This window comes from Atractosteus spatula, chromosome 11, assembly GCF_055471065.1.
Source record: "Atractosteus spatula isolate fAtrSpa1 chromosome 11, fAtrSpa1.hap1, whole genome shotgun sequence".
NCBI lineage: Eukaryota > Metazoa > Chordata > Actinopteri > Semionotiformes > Lepisosteidae > Atractosteus > Atractosteus spatula.
Genome location: NC_142716.1, coordinates 39,968,816 through 39,988,726, shown reverse-complemented (window position 1 = coordinate 39,988,726; position 19,911 = coordinate 39,968,816). Strand labels below are relative to the sequence as shown.

At 36.3% G+C, this 19,911-nt stretch overlaps 1 protein-coding gene across 1 annotated transcript; it reads right to left on the bottom strand.

Annotated features, from left to right (window-relative positions):
- Window positions 1-388: 388 nt before the first annotated feature.
- Window positions 389-16,262, bottom strand: LOC148824042 (myosin-4-like). Its single transcript, XM_088928167.1, has 39 exons — window positions 16,059-16,262; window positions 15,813-15,956; window positions 15,541-15,697; window positions 15,345-15,372; window positions 15,143-15,254; window positions 14,955-15,047; window positions 14,296-14,359; window positions 14,112-14,210; window positions 13,895-13,998; window positions 13,660-13,798; window positions 12,542-12,660; window positions 12,242-12,391; window positions 11,969-12,139; window positions 11,245-11,548; window positions 11,074-11,141; window positions 10,901-10,988; window positions 10,689-10,806; window positions 9,289-9,412; window positions 9,064-9,200; window positions 8,557-8,812; window positions 8,205-8,447; window positions 7,945-8,121; window positions 7,593-7,738; window positions 7,321-7,411; window positions 6,857-7,246; window positions 6,638-6,764; window positions 6,390-6,508; window positions 6,108-6,304; window positions 5,836-6,019; window positions 5,528-5,693; window positions 5,081-5,205; window positions 4,499-4,807; window positions 3,041-3,244; window positions 2,528-2,653; window positions 2,270-2,440; window positions 2,029-2,133; window positions 1,847-1,942; window positions 1,534-1,718; window positions 389-446 (listed from the first exon to the last, which is right to left on the bottom strand). Exons 1-39 carry the CDS (start codon window positions 16,260-16,262, stop codon window positions 389-391), a joined length of 5,898 nt encoding a protein of 1,965 aa, XP_088784293.1.
- Window positions 16,263-19,911: the final 3,649 nt, after the last annotated feature.

The window sequence follows — 19,911 nt, the reverse complement described above, 5'->3', positions numbered from 1 at the left end:
TTTGTTTGTTATTTTCTTTTCTTTGGCACCACTCTAGTTCCTTACCCTTGTTATCACGCTTCCTAGCCCCTCACCAAAACCCACCTGCTTCCAAAAGAATTATCTTAAATGTTACACCCCTTTACCCCTAGACACTTGGGGTCGTAACACCACATGAAAATATTAGACTTCTACCCAGATCATACACAGTGATATGTAAACTGCTGTTGGTTCCACAAACATCTGGAATTGATATTACGCTAAGCTGGTCAGAATAGACTTAACTTTTCAATGTTTATAGTGATAATTATATATACATAAAAATAAATTACATAGCTCCCAAAAAGTCATTAAGAATTCTTTATTTATTCCAATCAGTATGTATATGAAAAAAACAACACAAAGAAATTCACATTTTGTGGATTTCAGCAATAGCAATAAACGTCCACTTCTTACTCTTCCTTTCCCTGTAAAAACAGAAAAAAAGAAAGATGTTTTAATTTTTTTTTCTATGCATCAATGGGAAATCGAATCAATATTTAAGGTATAGGTCTTTACCTAACTAATGTACTGAATATGTGACCCACTCTTCCAATTCCGACTTTATATAGCCATCATTAGTTAAATGATTAAATATGACAAATGCTGGGTATAACTTATTTGAAGCTATTTCAGTACTTTAGAGACAGTTACTAAAAGTGTCCTATTGTAACTACATAACTTACAAAAAGACACATAATAAAGGTCTAACAACAATACATATAATACAAATACTTAAGAGAGCATAAAGTGTCTCATGTTGAATAAAAGTAAGTGGACAGCACACTGAACAGAAATGGATACTAAATCTTTGTAAGAAAAGGGCTAAGAATCCACAGGAAGTAGATTTCAAAAATCCTAAAATTAAGATTTATTTTTCTCATTTTATTATCTTCATATTTTGTTGTTAAATTGTCTCCTTTACAGAGATATGCAGTTTATGTATTTAAGAATTATTTAAATATTAAGAATTATTACATATTTTTCTCTGCACATTCCCAAATCTCCTTTAAGGAGCAAAGATGGACAAAGGAAATGCATGCTTTCTTCTTAAATGTGTACTCAAGCCACATGTAATTTATTTTCACATAGACAGTTCCATGGTGCCGTACAGGAGAGATAGCACTGATCAGAGGGGTGATGTGGCTACCACTGATAGCATTGAATTCTGATTGGAAGAGTGATACAACTCTTGCTCACAGCACTGATATATTATAGGCTCACAGACAAGTCTCAGAGGCTGCCATTGTGTGTCAAGCTAAAGATATCTTTAGTGACTCAATCCTACCACATCCCCATGGTTGGTCAGCCAGCTATGTGCTGGTGTTTTGAGGAATCTCCTTCATACAGTATTCAACCTTTGGCAAACAATCACGTGCAATCTGGACTATATAGTGGAATTTTCATTCTAAACAATTGCTTTTCCTGGTTCAGTTACTCAGAAGCCCCCATCCGTGCATTTTTAATAGTCCTCTAATTAAGGAAACCATGGAAGAAATGTTTGCAGTTATGCACCAGTGAACAGCACATCTTCTGGAAGATGGTGTCTGTAATGCGGAATTTACCTTGGCACCAATATCTCGGCTCTTGGCTCTCAGCTTGTTGACCTGGGACTCGGCGATGTCAGCACGCTCCTCAGCTTCTTCCAGCTCATGCTGCACCTTTCTGAACTTGGAGAGATGGGAGTTCGCTTGTTCCTCCTACAAAGGACATTCATTCATTGAAAAGAATTCCAAGAAAGCAATGTACAAAATCAAATATTTTCTCAAATTACCGATGTTTTTTTATTAGACCAGTTAAGTCAATATAAAATATAATTATTACTCACAGCCTCCTCAGCCTGCCTCTTATAAGCCTTGACCTTCAGCTGGAGCTTGTCAACAAGATCCTGCAGTCTTGCAACAGTCTTCTTATCTTCTTCACACTGTGTGGAAGATTAGCCAGTTATTAACAGCAGACCTGTTTTTATATATATTTTTTTGTGTTTTGTGTTGTACTGATATGCTGTACCTGGTAGGTCAGCTCCTTGACTCTTCGTTCGTACTTGCGCACACCCTTAATGGCATCTGCTCCATGTTTCTGCTCTGCTTCAAGCTCATTCTCCAGCTCTCGCACCTGAAGAACAAAGATGGATTTTGATGTTGCAGATTAGAAGACAACATTTTTACGTTTTTGATTTTGTTCTTGATTTTTTTTTAATTGTGATATTCTTTTTTACAGGGCACAAAATTATATTTAATGTCAAACTCACCCTGGTTTCCAGCTTCTGGAGCTGTTTCTTTCCACCCTTCATTGCCAGCTGCTCAGCCTCATCCAGACGGTGCTGCAGGTCCTTCACTGTGACCTCCAGGTTCTTCTTCATTCTCTCCAGGTGAGCGCTGGTGTCCTGCTCCTTCTTCAGCTCCTCTGCCATCATGGCAGCCTGTAATGCAAACACATCAGTTCTTTATCTGTGAACGTCATTAGTGTAATAATTGTACAAAAGAAACATTATGCTTTTAGAACATACATCAGTTATGGCCTTCTTGGCTTTCTCCTCAGCATTTCTGGCCTCCTGGATTGCATCTTCGATCTCTCCCTGGCACTGTGTGAGATCACTCTCCAGCTTCTTTTTGCTGTTTATCAGACTAGTGTTCTGGAACAAGAAAATAAATCAGATTTAATCATGATTAAGTAGTTAAAAATTATAGCCATAGCTGTAAAATGTTCATATTTTTTAAATAATTTTCATTCCGTTTCTTAAGATTAATGTTGTTTTGTCAACCAAAAACATTGATTTGCTTTGTTAATCAGATGCTTTGAAAATGTGAACAGACAGAAATTATAATACAGAATAATAATTTATTTCTCAAATAATGACACTTGTGAAAGGAGTGAAAATGGACCATTTAAATCCTAAATTATTTTTTATTGATTTCTTATTTACAGAAAATATATTATTTCATTATCAGTATTTGTCATATGTATTGTTTCATATTTTTTTTGCTTATGTTTCTTTCATGTTAAATCTCATTTATAGTACCTGAGAGTGCAGCAGCTGCACACGTTCACTGGAGTCTAGGAGTTCCTGCTCAGCCACTTTGCGGCCTCTTTCAGTCTGTTCCAGGGCAGCCCTCATTTCTTCAATCTCAGCCTGCATCAGGTTGTTCCTGCGCTCCACCATGGCAACCTGTTCCTTCATGTCCTCCTGTCCTCTAAGGGCATCATCCAACTGCAACTGAGCCTCCTATTGAATTAGAATACAAAGGTTGTTTCAGTAGTGTAGACATTATTGAAGACTCCCTTAGTTAAAACAGCACTAACTGTCACGCCCAACATCCCTCCCTAGAGGGCGCTCCACTACTCCTCTTAATGTTCCTGTGATTATTAAGCTCCCCAGGTGTACCTTCTTAGGTGTATTATTTAAAGACTAGCCCCTCCAGTCCTCGTGGCTCATCATTAGGGTAAGGATGTCGCAAGGCCTGCCTTGCACCAGGAAACAATACGTCCGTCTCCTGAGGGCATAGGCCTCATCCCCGACACTTCCCGAGCCCCGGTTCTGGTGGATCTCACCCGGTCACCCTTGGACCTCCATGTTTTGTCTGTTTCTGTGTTCCCCCTTCCCGGGGATTTTAACCTTGTCGCGTCCCAGGATGGATTACTCGCTGATGGACTTTCGGACTGTGCCCTGACCTGCCTTTAGACCTGTTTGGATTTGGATGCTATTCCTTGTCTCCCCCTCTCACTGTCTCATGGACTGTCACTATTATTTTGTGCACTGTGTATTTCATTTTACCACGCCTCCTGTTTTCTCCAGCTCTTCCCGCATCGCATAGGGTCTACTACAAGACCTGACACAGATCCCAGCTTTATAATGCTTGTACAGTATAAGACTTAACAACTGGGACAGCTTTTGAACTTTCATTATATGTCAGTTTATTTCAAGGTTTATGAACAGCAAGCCCCTAAACATTAATTTTTAAGGTACTAAATATGTAAATTCATATACAAGCTTTCCTCCTCCTTGAATAATAGTACATTAATAATGTTGCTACTTTCCAGTGCACAGTTCCACTCTATTGCTACATCTGAATTATGAGATGCAGTGCAATCACATAAACTCCAAAAATATTATTTTAATTATTTATGCTACTTTATTTTTAAAAGTTTGTAGAGGAGTCTCCATAGGTCTTTTAAATGGTTTATGAAAAAAATTCAAGTGACCTCAGTTGTCCTAATTTGTAATCATTTTAACGTAACTTCCTCATTTTATAAATACTATACAGTACATATGCACCTTCTCTCTCTAGTATTCATCTTTTGAATCCCTCCTACACCCCTTCTCCACCATTCTGCATGAGGTCCTAGCCTCCTTGTCCTTTTGGTCTTCAGCCAGGCAGGATAAGCCAAATTTACTATAGCTAAAACACTCAATAAACATTTTCAATGCACTTAATTATTGGATGTTGCCATCCTAGTAAAATTGGTATTGTTTTCCAACCTTAAGCTGTGCTTGAATGTTCCTCAGTTGTTTCTGTGATTCGCTGGCCTGGCGGTTGGCATGGCTTAGCTGAATTTCCATTTCATTGAGATCTCCCTCCATCTTCTTCTTCATTCTCAAGGCATCATTCCGGCTCCTGACCTCAGCATCCAAAGTGCTTTGAAGAGTATCAATAACTCTCTGGTTGTTCCTCTTTAGCTGCTCAATCTCCTCATCTTTCTCTGCGATCTTCCTGTCAATTTCAGATTTCACCTGGTTGAGCTCTAACTGCACACGGAGGATTTTGCCTTCTTCATGTTCAAGAGATGCCTGGAATATAAATTGTAGATCTCCTTTAAACAAGTCACAGCCATAATTCATCTATTTTCACCCACTACATAAGCAGAGACTGGTTTAATAGCCATTTTGTGATTCTAAGATTTTACGATACTTTTACAAACTTTTAGTTTCCTGTAATAGCATTGTTTCAGTTTTTTTGCCTAACCTCAAGACCACATTTATTTTGTTCTTAGCTAAAGCCACATATTGTAAGGCTTTGTAAATACTATTCATATTATTAGAAATGAACAGTGATATTTGTACCTCAGCTTCCTCCAGGGCACTCTGAATCTCTCCCCTTTCCTGTTCTGCTTGTTTCCTGGCCTTCTCTAGCTCATGGATGCTCTTACCATTCTCCCCAAGTTGCTCAGTCAGATCTGTAATCTCCTCTGAAAAAGAAATAAAGATATTGTGCATGCAAACATTTAATATCTTGTATTCCACCAAACAAGAAAATACTTTCATCACAAGATCAACTGTAATTGAGATCTTTCAAGAAACATGCAATGGGACAAGGGTTAAAATATTCCGGAACATTTAAGAAGATACGTCATGTCCTGCTCTAAGAGGCTCACAAAGAGGTTTGTTTGAAACTGATGAGTCATATATTAATATGTTAACATGTGACTGTAGAGGCATGAAAAAGTGAAAAAGAATCATAAAAAAAAGGTCAAATATCAAAGCCTTTAATTGCACCCTTATCAAACTTACGTTGCAGGTTCTTGTTTTCACGTTTCAGAGTTTCAAGATGCTCCAGTGATTCTTCATAAGCATTCTTCATCTTGAAATTCTCAGTGCCCATGGAGCGAACCTCCTTCAAAGCAGATTCCAGTTCAGCTTGGCTTTCTTCATACTTCTGCTTCCATTCTGCCAAGATCTTAGAAAACAAGCAAAATTTGTTTTGTCATTAACATCTTAGTCTGTATCTTTTAAACATCTAACTGTAATGTGAAAATTGTTATTAGTAATCTTTTGACACATCAATACTATATAATTTGCACAAATCATTCAACAGCTACCTTATCAAAGTTCCTCTGTTTCTTATCCAGTATTGCAGCAGCAACATTTGCTTTCTCCACATCCATCATCAGATCCTCAACTTCACCCTGGAGCCTTTGCTTGGTCTTCTCAAGTGAAGAGCACTTGGCATTTGTAGCCTCAATAGCCTCCTCTGCTTCCTGTAAGCGTTGGGCCAGCTTTTTCCTAAAAAAAGCCAAGTGTACAGTTTTAAAGCACTAAAAGAATGTTTGTCTAGCTTCTTGTTGTTGACAAAATAAGTGTTGGGGCTTACTTGGCCTCCTCAAGCTCCTCAGTGCGCTGGATGGCATCAGTCTCGTATTTTGTCCTCCACTGAGCCACTTCACTGTTGGCCTTGGACATTGAGCGCTGCAGCTCAGCCTTGGCTTCCTGTTCCTCTTCAAACTGTTCTCTCAGGAGGTCACAGTCATGTCGAGATGACTGCAAAGCATGGGCTAAAGCATTTTTAGCCTGTTGTGAGACACAAAGAGATTTTGTGTTTGTAAACTACGTCTTAAGTGAACTAGTCAAGCACTCACTTGGAAAGAACATATACCTTTGTATCCTCTTCGTTTTGCCGCTTAAGCTCTTCAATTTGCTGAGAGAAGGCTTGCTTCACTCTAGTCATCTGAGATACCAAGGATTCCTTTTCCTCCAACTGCCGATAAAGTTCACCTGTATTAATGATAAAGAGCAAATAAACTCTGAATACATCCTTTTTTGTATTTTACAGCAAAACTATAAAATGTGTTTTTGATTATTAATATAATTGATATGTATTAATGAAAAATGTGCCAGGTTTACCATTTTCTGTCTGGAGGCGTGATTTCTGAGCGGTAAGATCATTGATCAGTCTGTGGTTTTCATCTTCTTTGACCTTGACTTCCAGGAGCTGATCCTCCAAAGAGTGGCACAACTTTTCAAGATTGGCCTACACAACAGGTGGAAATGCAGAAGTAAATGACAAACTACAGTACAGAGAAGCAAACAATTAAAAACAATATGAAAGAAAATATGACCCACTTTGGATTTGGAAACTGCCTCCATGTTACTTGAAAGATCATCCACTTCCATTTTCAGCTCACTCTTCTCCTTTTCAAGCTTCTGTTTGACTCGCTGCAGGTTGTCAATCTGCTCCCCAAGATCTGCTACTGTGTCAGCATGCTTCTTGCGGAGAGCCGCCGCTGTGGCTTCATGCTGCAGAGTGGCCTCTTCAAGGTCACGGCGGAGCTTCTGGAACTCAGCTTCACGTTTCTTGTTCATCTCAATCTGGGCAGAAGTTGCTCCTCCAGCTTCTTCAAGTCTTTCACTGATGTCCTCTAGTTCCCTGGAGAGATCAGCCCTCTGCTTCTCAACTTTGGCCCGAGCAGCACGTTCAGCCTCAATTTCTTCTTCAAGTTCTTCAATACGAGCCTAACAATATGAAATTACAGGTAAGTCCCAGGTCACATCCCATTCATTAGAAAAACAAATAACCTGTAACTTGCCTGTAATTCCTTAATTTTCTTCTGCAGTTGAGACCCAAGAACTTGTTCATCTTCAATTCTTCCTTGCAGCTGTGTAACTTCAAAGTCTTTCCTGTTATAGAAGGAATTAAAATAGAAGAATATTTTGGAATATACCTAAAGCAATTGTCCTTTATGATGTGCAAACAGTGAGCATTTGTTAAGTTCCTAACACCACCAAAGATTAAATAAATGTTTTCTTTATTCGATGCAATATTGTTCAACTATTGTGTGCAATATCAAAAACCACATACTTCTTCAGTTTCTCTTCCATCTGCTGCTTTTCGTTTTCCAGGTCCATAATCGATTCTTGAGCCAGCTTCAGATCACCCTCCAACTTTCTCTTGGCTCTCTCAAGGTCAAGGCGAATTTTCTTCTCTTGTTCCAGTGAACCTTCGAGCTAAAATTAAACATTAATAGGTTGAATAAACTCAATTCTTTTCAAAACATTTTGCATGAGAGGACAAAACAGCTTTGGAAGACAACCAACAAATAAAATGTATAACTAACACATTTTGTTTAAACAGTTATTATTTTAATTTAAATATTTTAGATACTTGAGATCCAATACTTCCTACTTAAAGAAACAAGTATATTTAAACTCACATCATCCACTTGCTGCTCCAGCTTTGTCTTCGCTTTATTCAAAGTATTGACTTTGTCTTCCTCCACTTGCAGATCATCAAGTGTCTGCTGGTGGGCCTCCTGAAGAGCCTTCTTCTCCTTGGATAGCTTAGAGATGTTCTCATCAAGTGAACCCATCTCTTCAGTGAGGTTTTTCACCTGTGTATTGAAATGGGTTTAATTGAAACAACCCTTCTTATTTCTAATAAGCAGGTAATTTACTTAAAAAGTATTATATTTACCTTGTTTTCAGTTGCATGCTTCTCCTTCTCCACTTTGGCCAAGGTGAGCTCTAAGTCATCAATGTCTTTCTTGAGCTCAGAGCACTCATCCTCCAGTTTCCTCTTCTTGGCTGTCAGCTCAGCATTACTTTCCTCTTCATCCTCCAGTCTTTCTGTTATCTCTTTCAGTTTGGCCTCAAGCTGTATTTTGCTCTTAATGAGGCCTTCACACCTTTCTTCAGCATCTGTCAAGTTGTCTGCTTCCTTTAGGTAAAAGTAGAATTTAGATTAATATTGAATCTAATTGCATAAGAATTTGAAAAAAACAAAATAAATCAAGAGTATTTTATTATACTAATATTTTATAACATACTGCTTGAACTTGAATAAACAAGTCATTCTTCTCTTGAATAATGGAAACCATTTTCTCTTCAAGCTCCTTTCTTCTGGCTTCTGATTTGGCCAGGTCTTCCTTGCACTTGGCAAACTCTTCCTTCATGTTGGCCATCTCCTTCTCAGCCTCTGCACTCTTCAGAAGAGGTTTGATCTTGAAGTACAACTTCATCCATGGCCAGTGTTTCACATTCATGAATGAGCGGATGTTATATTGGATGGTAAACAGAGACTCCCTGTTGTTTTAGAAGAATAGTAAAAGATAGTTACAGTACCAAATCAAGTGTTTCTAAACAGATAATGGTCCCTTATGAATATAACCTAAACTCTTCTCTAAAAATGTCCCAACTGATAGTTATCAGTTTCTATAGAAAAATGAGTTAAACTATAGCACTAATCTACAGTTAATCTATAATCTATAGAGCACTGAGTTAGGTCATCTACATATTATTTTGGTAAGTGGTGATCTCTTTTTCAGACTACTCACCTTCTCTCCATCATTTTCTTGAACTCATTTCTCATCAGATTTCCCCGGCAAACAGACTGAATGCAAGTTACAAGCTGAGCCAAACGTTCATCTCTCATTTCCTCAAGAATACCAAGAAGACCAGCTTTGAAGAACACCTGAAAAGCAAAAAAATCCAAAATAATCCATGGATCAAGTGTCCAGATCTATTTTCTCTTGAAACTGTATAAAGAACCAAGCACTTACTTTAGTATGTCCAAACTTGTACTGAGTGTGATCAATATCAATGGATCCCAGCAGCTTCTCAGATGCCTTCTTGTTGTCCATGAACTGACCTTCAGGCACAGCACTTGCATTTAGGACCCTGTATCTGAAACAGGATGTGAATAAGATGTTATTAATGCTCCACTTTGTTATTTATTTGGTAGAATATGTATATTTTAATTGTGTGATAAAATAAGAATGAAATTAAACTCGCTGACTATATTATACAAGAGTAAAAATGGAAGGAGAGGTAATGCTTCCAAATTGTAACAAAAGCAATTAAAAACAACCCCCAGGAGAATGTTATCAATTTAATTCTGGTATAAGTCAATCATAATATTTCTAATATTATATATTATTTTTAAATTTCCAAATTCAGGACAAAAAGTTTGACACCTGAAGAAGACTTTACAGCCAAAACACTGTCCTTCTTTACTTGTTCCTAAATCAATCATATTAGCCTTAAAAACTTGTTACATTAGCTGTTACAAGTACAAAATATTAAAATCAATAACAACCAATAACAATTCAAAAATCAAATTGAATTTGATTCAAAATAATTTAATGATTTTAATATTCCTTGATGGCTTTTGAAGTTTTTTTAACATGATCTGTAGACTTTTAGCTGTTATCAAAATTAGATTTACACTCACAAATGTCACAAATGTCACAAATGTCACTGGCAATGTTTTTTTCCTTGCTCAAGGAGACTATTTGTGCTTGGCAAAGTGTGAGGCTTGCCCTAAATCAGTCTCTAAGTGTCTATGCAGACTATAATTAGTTAACAGGTGGACCTTCAGATTCTCAGGGCAGACCCTTACAAAGGTCAGTGACCTTCTGTTCCTTGGCATTTTATGCTCTATAAATGAGTTTTCTAAATTCAGGACAAAAAGTTAGTGAGGAAGACCTAATTGGTCAATAAAAATATGTATTTCCTTTTCATATAGTTAAATGTCTGCAGTAAATATGAATCAGAAGAGTAAAGTTTGTATTAATTTGCTACAATAACCTGAAATAAGCAAGGAAATAAATACACCAATAGGTCATCTGATGAATGAGGAGAATACTCTACAGTAAAGATGGGGACCTCGAGTAATCAAAGATGACTATACAAGATATAGTATTAAATATACTTTTCTTCAGGCCCTGTAATTAATGTGATATTTTGTTTATCAACTTAAATGGAGCCATTTATATCTCTGAAAGAGACATAGCATGAAAGAAATGCAATGGTGTCTACTTTATACAGTATATGTATATTTCTTGAACCCTGCTTAGGCCTCCACTAAACTTAAAATATTGTTATTTAAACATTACTTATGTCAGCAAAGTGATTTCTGTTTAAGAACATTGAAGAAAATCAAATTTTGTGAAATATATACCTTTGTTTGAAGTCTCCATATTGGATTCTGCTTGGGAATCCCTTCCTGCAAATTCTGATTCCTTCCAGCACACCGTTACACCTCAACTGGTGTACTACAAGGTGGTTCTCCATAGCACCTGTATGTGGAGAGCTCAATATATGAGTAATTGTTCCAGTTTAGATGTTATCAATGAAATGTATTATGCATCTTTCTGCGATAAATATTTTCACCTGGTGTTTTAGTTTCATTAGGAATCAAACAGCGCACAAAGTGAGGATGAGTTGTTTTCAAGTTAGACATCAGCTTGTTAAGATTTTCCTGCAGCAAGAAAAGTAAAAAAGAATGAGTTTTAGGCACATTGAGTAATTTAATATCAAGAGTATGATTCTTGTCAGTATCTTACCCTGAAAAGTGCAGACACTGTCTGAAATGATGATCCCTTCTTCTTTCCTCCCTTTTTAGCACCAGCATCTAATAGAAAGAAAGTTTAAGTACTTAAAGATTCTCAACACTGGTTAAATTTATTTATTTACAGGTTTTCAAAATAAATTAAATGAAGAGATAGTTTATTTACCATCACCAGCATAGCTGGAGTACAGGAAAGATAGGAGTTTCAAAGAGGATTTCTGGTACAGCTGCACAACAGACTCATTCAGAGGGTCCTTGTTCTTCTCAAGCCAGCCACTGATGTTGTAGTCCACTGTGCCTGCGTAGTGCCCCAGGGAGAAGTGGGCCTCAGCCTTGCCTTTGACATGCTTGGGTTTCAGGAAACAGGCAGATTTTCCAAGATGCTGGTCGTAGAGCTTGTTCTTGAAGGAGGTGTCTGTAGACTTGGGGAACATGCACTCCTCTTCAAGGATGGAGAAAATGCCCATTGGCTGGGTAAAATCAATGTAAATAAAGAAATTAATTGTAGAAAAGCAAACTGAAAATGTATATCAGTAAATGTGCCTACTGTAGGTCAGTTTGTCAAGAATTGTCTGCTTGCCTGAGTCATGTATGGATAACCATCTGTTTTATTTTTTTATTTGAAACACTTTCAATAGTCTGATTTAAGATGGCAGATAAATTGTAAAGCTGTAACAATTTCATGCTAAGCATAAACTATCATTCATAACAAGATGTGCACAGATCATAACTTGCACAGATGTATTAAATGTGTAAATTCTGGTTTATGCATAATTCCTATTTTAACTAAAGAATATTAAATGTTACAGTGCATAAGAGATCTAACATTTGCACATGTTCTGCATAAATATTGCATGTCCAAAAGACAAAAGACATACAGTGTTGCATACCTTTTCAATGAGCTCAATGCAGGCAGCCAAGTCCATGCCGAAGTCAATGAACTCCCAATCAATTCCCTCTTTCTTGTACTCTTCTTGTTCCAGTACAAACATGTGATGGTTGAAAAATTGTTGCAACTTCTCATTGGTAAAGTTGATGCACAGCTGTTCCAATGTATTGAACTAGAAAAGAGAAAAGAATTGAAACATGAATAACCATATTAAAAAACTAGACTATGGCCAACATTAACTTATAACATATATTAAAAAGACTTCTAAACCTACATCAAAAATCTCAAAGCCAGCAATATCCAGAACTCCAATGAACTGCTGCCTGGGCTGTTTAGTGTCCAGCTGCTGGTTTATACGGATCACCATCCACAAGAACATCTTCTCATAGACAGACTTGCCCAGAGCACCAACGGAGTTATACACCTGACATAGATATGGGTGAAACATTAGTTAGTTAAGAATAATAACACACTTCACAAAAACAGCAAGACTGGAAATTGTGATATACTGGTTAAGTTGATCATGTTCTCTACATCTCACCTATACTTTAAACAACAAAAAGACATAATTTACCTGTTGGACACTCTGTCCCTTAGTGACATACTCATTCCCAACCTTCACTCTGGGGTAGCACAAACACTTGAGAAATTCAGATGAGTTCAGGCCCATCAGGTAAGCTGCTTTATCAGCCACTGTAAACCAAAAAAGACAAAACCTAATAATTAGTGAAAAAAATATTTCAATCCTAACTATTTTTTCCACAAAAAGCATGAAACATATCATATAATCAGTCAGAAAAAAGTGGCCATTGATTTTTACATTTAGATCTCAGCCTGTCTGAGTTACAGTTATCCATAACTACAGTACAGTATGTTCTAGCTCTGAATAATGACCCTGTGCATAGCCTGTTTTATATTGATTAAATCATTTTTTATTTTATATTTGTTGTAATTACTGGTTTCATAGAACAAATCCTAAGTATCATAGAATGGAGGCAATAATGCTGTTAAAAGAGTTTAAAGCTTTTCTAGCTTATATAGAGTATACGTAGGTATTTATAGTTTTTAAACTTTTCCTTTCCAATTAATTCACATTTAAATTTAAAAACAAATTGTATTTGCTTTTACATTTGCATCTCTTATTTATTCTTTTGTTCAGTACTTTAAGGTGATTATTTTCATAAAATGTGTTATACTGCATAAAGACAAAGATGGATTGATTTATATAGTGATTAGTAATGAAGGTACTGTACCTACAGTATAGTTTCCATGTATACTTTAAATATCAAATTAGTACAACACGTGAAGCTCATTTTTCTATTCTGTTTAGGATTTATTCCGAAATCTATACTGTGCATTACCGTGGGCAGGAAACTCTCAGCTTCCCAACCCAATTCAACTGATTGCATTCAGTAATAAGCAGTCTTGTCTAGCAAATACAGGAGTCTAACACCAGTACACAACTGTAATATTCCTTTAAAAGGAATATCCATAGTTAATTGCAGTGTACTTTATAAATCAAACAAAGTTCTTATTGCAGCATTAAAGTCAACAAATCAAAACAAACAAAAGAATCTGCTCTGAATTCAAAATTTGGGGAATAAAATTATTCAAACATTGATGTAAATGGTGTAAAAGTTTTAACTTTGTGGTCTTGTAACATGTTGGCATTTGTTTTAAGATGCTGTTTACCCTCAGTGCCATCAGGCTCAGCCTGCTCCTCACGCTGCTTCTGCTTGAACCTCAGGTTACCATAGTGCATCACAGCGCCAGTGAGCTTGTAGATACCATTTTTCTCATCAGCACTGAAACCAAGAATATCAATGGCTTCCTGCATAGATAAACAGAATAATATCATCGTAAGGGACTATTACCAAGAGACCAATACCTGAGACATGCTGTGATATCTGATTGCCATTCTACTTACATCGGTGGCCATCAGCTCTGCTGCATCATCAATACTCTTCACAGCAACTTCACCCTGGCTGATGTAGGTAAAGTCATAAGGGTTGGAACTGATAAGAAGCATTTCTAGGAAAGAAAGCACAAATGCATTTTTTAAAGGCTGCCCTTTAAAATTGAATGCCCTTTGTTAAAATAATCTTACCAAAAGGCTAAATAAAATATTTAAGTTGGATACTCACCAATGAGTTCCGGTTTTTTGTTGCATGTCAGTTGGTAGAAAATGTGGTAGTTTCTTTCAGACGACAGTTGAAATGTAACTCTTGACTTTTCCAGCAAATCTGTTGTACATGAATTGTGTATTTAAAATTTACAGAGACAAGTCTGAGTCTAAATGCTTTCTTTGTCATAGGCTGCTGTACTTACATGTTTCAATATCAGCGGAAGACAGTTTGCCTGTTGCTGCGAAGTGAATTCTGATGAATTTGCCCTGTTAGTCAAAATAAGATCAAAACACTTTAGTACCTGTCTATGCTTCTGATAGAGCCCAAAGCAAACCTGACAACCACAAACTTAATTATTTGGCAGGTACTCTATGTGTAGTTGTCTTTTTAAACTAATCTATTTCAGTTCTAATTAAATATTTTACATGATTTAAAAAAAACAATATTTTTCCTTGCTTCCAATGCCATTGGTGTAGCCCAGTAGGACACCCCTAGTAATAAATGAATGTATGAATAAGGGGAGTGGTGGTACTCTTCACTTTATCATTAATGTTTTATCATTTATTACTTTTTATTAAACCAAATAGAAAACTGACAAGTATACTTGCCCATTTTTATATATATAAAGGTACAATACTTAAATATAGTACAATCTAAAATAAATACACATTTTCAGTGACAAAATGATTCCTTTAGTACACCTTGGTATTCTTATAGTCCAGTAAAGCACAGAGTGAGACATGTTGAGATATTAGAACACCACTGCAAAACTATGGTAAAAGCCATAGCAATCACAATGTAGTACTTTGTTTATAAGGGAAACACCATATAAAATAAATTATGAGCTGGCACAAAACTTACGAAACGTGAAGAGTTGTCATTTCTCACTGTCTTGGCATTACCAAAGGCTTCTAACAGAGGGTTGGCCTGGATGATTTGATCTTCCAGAGTTCCCTGTAGGGGATAAAACCATTAATAAATGATTGAAGCACTACCAGCTGAAAATCATATTCGTAAAGCTAATAAAATGGTGTGTTTAAAAGTCTAACCTTCATCTTGCTAGTGTACTCGGCCTTCTTTTTGTCTCCAGATGTCGCAATGGTGGCAAAGTACTGGATGACACGTTTTGTGTTCACAGTCTTTCCAGCACCAGATTCTCCACTGGCAAAACAAGACAGTCCAAGTTAATTATAAGCACAATTTATTTATTGGCTTAAACGATACAGAAAAGTTTATTTAAAATATACTTACGTGATTAAAATAGACTGGTTTTCACGGTCTGCGTTTAGAAAAAAAAACAGTTTAAACGTTAAAAAGATAGTTTCCTACAATGACAACTAAAGGTATTTAAAAGGTTTATTTTTTTATATTTTTGTACATAGAACATTGTTTATTTCAGTCCAGTTGCGGGTTTAGAGTTCATGAGACTTCAAACGTCTGTTCTTACCAGTCAGCATAAACTGGTAGGCGTTGTCAGACAGGGCGAAAATGTGTGGAGGCACCTCCATGCGCTTCTTGCCTCTATACGCAGAAACAACCTCGGGATTGTACACAGGCAGCCACTTATACGGGTTGACAGTGACGCAGAAAAGACCAGAGTATGTCTGAAAATAATGAACAGGTATCATTAATCAGCGTTTTAGGTTCTATATACTTATAATTGCTAAAACAATACTAACTATTTACTAATCTATTTAAATGTGATATGTAAAAACATACGTAAATCATCCAGGCTGCGTAACGCTCTTTGAGGTTATACAGCACACAAGGCTCGTTCAGGTGGGTCATCATTGCCATGTCCTCAATTTTATCGAACTTGGGAGGGTTCAGTGGGTAAACCTGGTTATCCTTCACGGTCACTGTCTGAATATTGAAATAAATAAGAGGATGAGAATGTGAATGACAAGAGATTTCAAATATAATTGACAGGGATTTACGACTGATCACAAACTGCATTAAACTTACTCTGTTATCCTCAGTTTTGACGGTGACTTTGCCACCCTCCTTACTCTGGATGACGCCCTTAACGTAGAGCTCCTTGTCATCGTCCACAAAGCAGGCAGTTCTGGCGTCAAAGGCCCGACTCTGTGCTTCCAATCTTTCCTTCTCCGACTTGCGCAGGTACTTGGCAGCTTCGCCAAAAATAGACATCTCCGAGTCGCCACTCATGATGGTGATTTGCTGCTAATCATAACATACAAATTAAGCTGGTTTTATTATTTTTTCTCTATGACCCAAATAATATGTGATAAAAAATGTACTATACAGGGACATTAGCTCGACAGTTTTCAGCCTCTGTTCAATATGTTATACAGTACATGTACAAAGAGCACATACTGTAGATACCTGTACTGTAATAATTAACAATTATAAATAGTAAAGTAATCTTGAGCTCAAATAAAGATAATTTTTGTTTTTATCACAGATCAAGTACACTAACTTCACCTTCACCACAGTCAAAGCATTTTATAGATATGCTGGACTTATGAATGCTGTTTACAATCAAGCTACTGTACAGCGCAGTTACTGTACCTGTAAAAACCTGCTAGACTGGGGTTCTGGAGACCACTGTGCTAAAGCTTGGACGCAGTGCTTCAAGTCGACCACACTGATCATACAGTAATACTCTATACTAATAGACGTTAGAAAACATGTCCATCCTTTGATTTATGTCTAAAGAACTAAAATCATGTATCAAAATTCTGCTTTTTTACAAAAACATTAAAATATGTGATACGCTATTGTTAAAGAGTAACATACTGTATGGCGAATAAACTAAAAGCCTTACTGTAACTGCGTGTTCGCATCAAAGCACAGTTTAAAAAGACAGCGACAACGAACGTGTAAGAAAACCTTACTAGTAAGAGGAAGACCACAGGATAAGACACTTTAAAACAGCACTACTTGCTCTTAAAGCTAAAGCAATTAATGAAAATATTGGTTTCGCTTATTACGCATAGTTTCTGACTGATGTCTCTTCGCACCTGGATTGCAAAAGTGCGCATTTGTTCTTAAAGGAGGAAGGACTGACAGTACTTTCCTTCTAATTTCTGTATATTGCTCATCCCTCCCACAGCTCAACCCAAACGCCAAAAACTGCACAATATTCACAGGCCATTTGTTTTATCACCTACAGTAGCTTGCAGAGACTGCTATTAATGTCTCTTTCTATAAGAATTTGAAAACAACTTACCTTGTAATATTCCGAAGTAAAATGAAAAACTTATGCCTTCCAAGGCGATAACCTAGTGTAAGAACAAAAATAAAACAAACAAATGCTTTTCAGTTTTTCCTGACATGCAATACAGTAACTTTACAGCTAGATAGCTAGATGGACTTACCGAGAGTTGTAAGATGACAAGGAGAATTGCCACTCTGACCTCTTTTTATACAGGGCCCTTTCTGTTGCCATCTTTACGTTACCCTATATATGGTCTTCTTTTAAGTTAGGAGGAACCTGTTTAAAGAAATCTTTTTCAACTCCAAGGAAAGATTATTTTTAGAAACACCAAGGACTGTTGTGGGTGTGAGACTTTTCACATAATTAATGAAAGTGTTAGAGAATACCCAAGTAAACAGGCAAAATGAGATCAAAGTATACATTTTTATTTCTAACGCAAATACATTCAAATAACATTTTAAAATGATCTTATTTGTAATATATATTCTATTGAAATATTTAGCAAATATTTTAGCCATTCTTTATTCAAATATTGTATCAATAAAGTATTAAAAGTTCTTGGTGTTGCTGTTTATTTTGCTACTGTATGTTGTTGTAATAATCATTATTCTGAGTAGTGTTGTTATTATTGAATCGATATTTATATTTCAGTTCAAGTGTCCATTGAATGTGCTCTAAAAGCTGAAAAACTGGATTCATAACTAAATAGCTTTAATTGTATAAATAGTAACTGAAAATTGTTCTCCCTAATTGTTCAAAATGCTTTTAATGCGATTCAGGTGTCTGCTCATCTGATCTAACTGCAAAGTAAGAGACATATAATGTAATCATGGGTTATTTTCTAGCTTTTTCTGGCTTATGCACATTGTTCTTCCATTCAGTACATGCTGGTCTCCTGATATTGTACTTATTAAAACATAACAGGATATTTCTAAAAGCGCTACACAGGGTGCCAGCAGATGGAGACACTGATTGCATTGTAAAACATTGAAGATTTAAAAGGGTAGAGTGGCAAAATATGAGGCAGGGTTGGGGATAAAAACTAAGAGTGCTTATAAATGTTTTGTCAGACAATATTTAATTTGGCTGATGTCTTCATTCTTGTTTACTAATAAAACACACTGAACTGTAAAAAGGGGTATGAGGAGGTTTTGATTTTGAGTGAGTTCCTTCAATTTGGTTTATACTGTTTAGGGCAAAGTCAAAAGTTGACCATTTGCAGACTCTGAGTGGGAAAAGAATGGACAGGTGGCCTGAGAGAACTTCTGTGTTCAGAAGGCGTTGTGGTAATATGATCACTGAATGGTTATTTTCAGCATTAGCTGTCTATACAAATGACAGTGGGTTGATTTTTTAAACACTGGGCCATGGGAAGAGGATGCAACCTTTCGTGAAGAACGTTGCCAGTATTGGTGTCGATTTAGAACATCATCACTGTTGTCTGACTTACTGGAAGGGAAAGAAAATTATGTTTTGTAGCTATTTTGAAGTTCTCAGAAGTTGAAAGATAAAAAACATCAGTAACAAAGTGTAATAATAGGTGATTCAGACCTTTGTTTTATTATTATGGTCTCAGCTGTGTAACACAGTTTGACTAATAACAACCAGGCATGTCATTATCATTAGTTCTGCCCTCTTATAACCTGTCATACACTTTGGTGGTGGTGGAATTTAGTGATCTGAACAGCACTTGGCCCTTTCTTATTCTATTTATAATGTTCTTCAGCAGATTAGACTGTGCACTACAAACGGGATAAAGCTTCACTAGTATTTATTTGGTAGAATATGTATATTTTAATTGTGTGATAAAATAAGAAAGAAATTAAACTCACTGAGTCAATATATCATACAAAATTAAAAACTGGAAAGAGAGGAAATGCTTTCAAACTGTAACAAAAGCAATTAAAAACAACCCCCAGACAATAGCATTAATTTAATTCTGATATAAATCAGTCATATTGGACAGTCATAAAGACATCAGTTACATTAACCATTACATGTACAATATATTAACCCAAGTATTTCTTGCAAAGAAGATAATGTAAATCAATTTCATGATTTTGATATTGTGTAATGGCATTTAATGTGATCTGTAGACTTTAAGTAGTTATCAGAAATAGATTTACACTCACAGATGTCACTGGCAATGTTTTTTTTTCTTGCTCAAGGAGATTACTTGTGCTTGGAAAAGTGTAAGGGGTGCCCTAAATCAGTATGAAGACTATAATTAGTTAACAGGTGGACCTTCAGATTCTCAGGGCAGACCCTTACAAAGGTCAGTGACCTTCTGTTCCTTGGCATTTTATGCAGTATAAATGAGTTTTCTAAATTCAGGACAAAAAGTTAGTGAAGAAGAACTGCTCTGTCAATAAAAATAAATACTTTCGCATAGTTAAATGCCTGCTGAAAATATGAATCAAGCAGAGTAAAGTTTGTATTAATTTACTACATGAAACTGAAATAATCAAGGAAATAAATACACTAATGGGTGGTCTGAAGAATGAGGATTGAGGAAGATACTCTCTACAGGAAACTCAAGTCATCATAGTACTAAATATACTTTACAGGCCCTGTAATTAAAGCAATATTTTGTTTATCAGCTTACAGTAAGTTGAGCCATTTATATCTTTGAAGTAA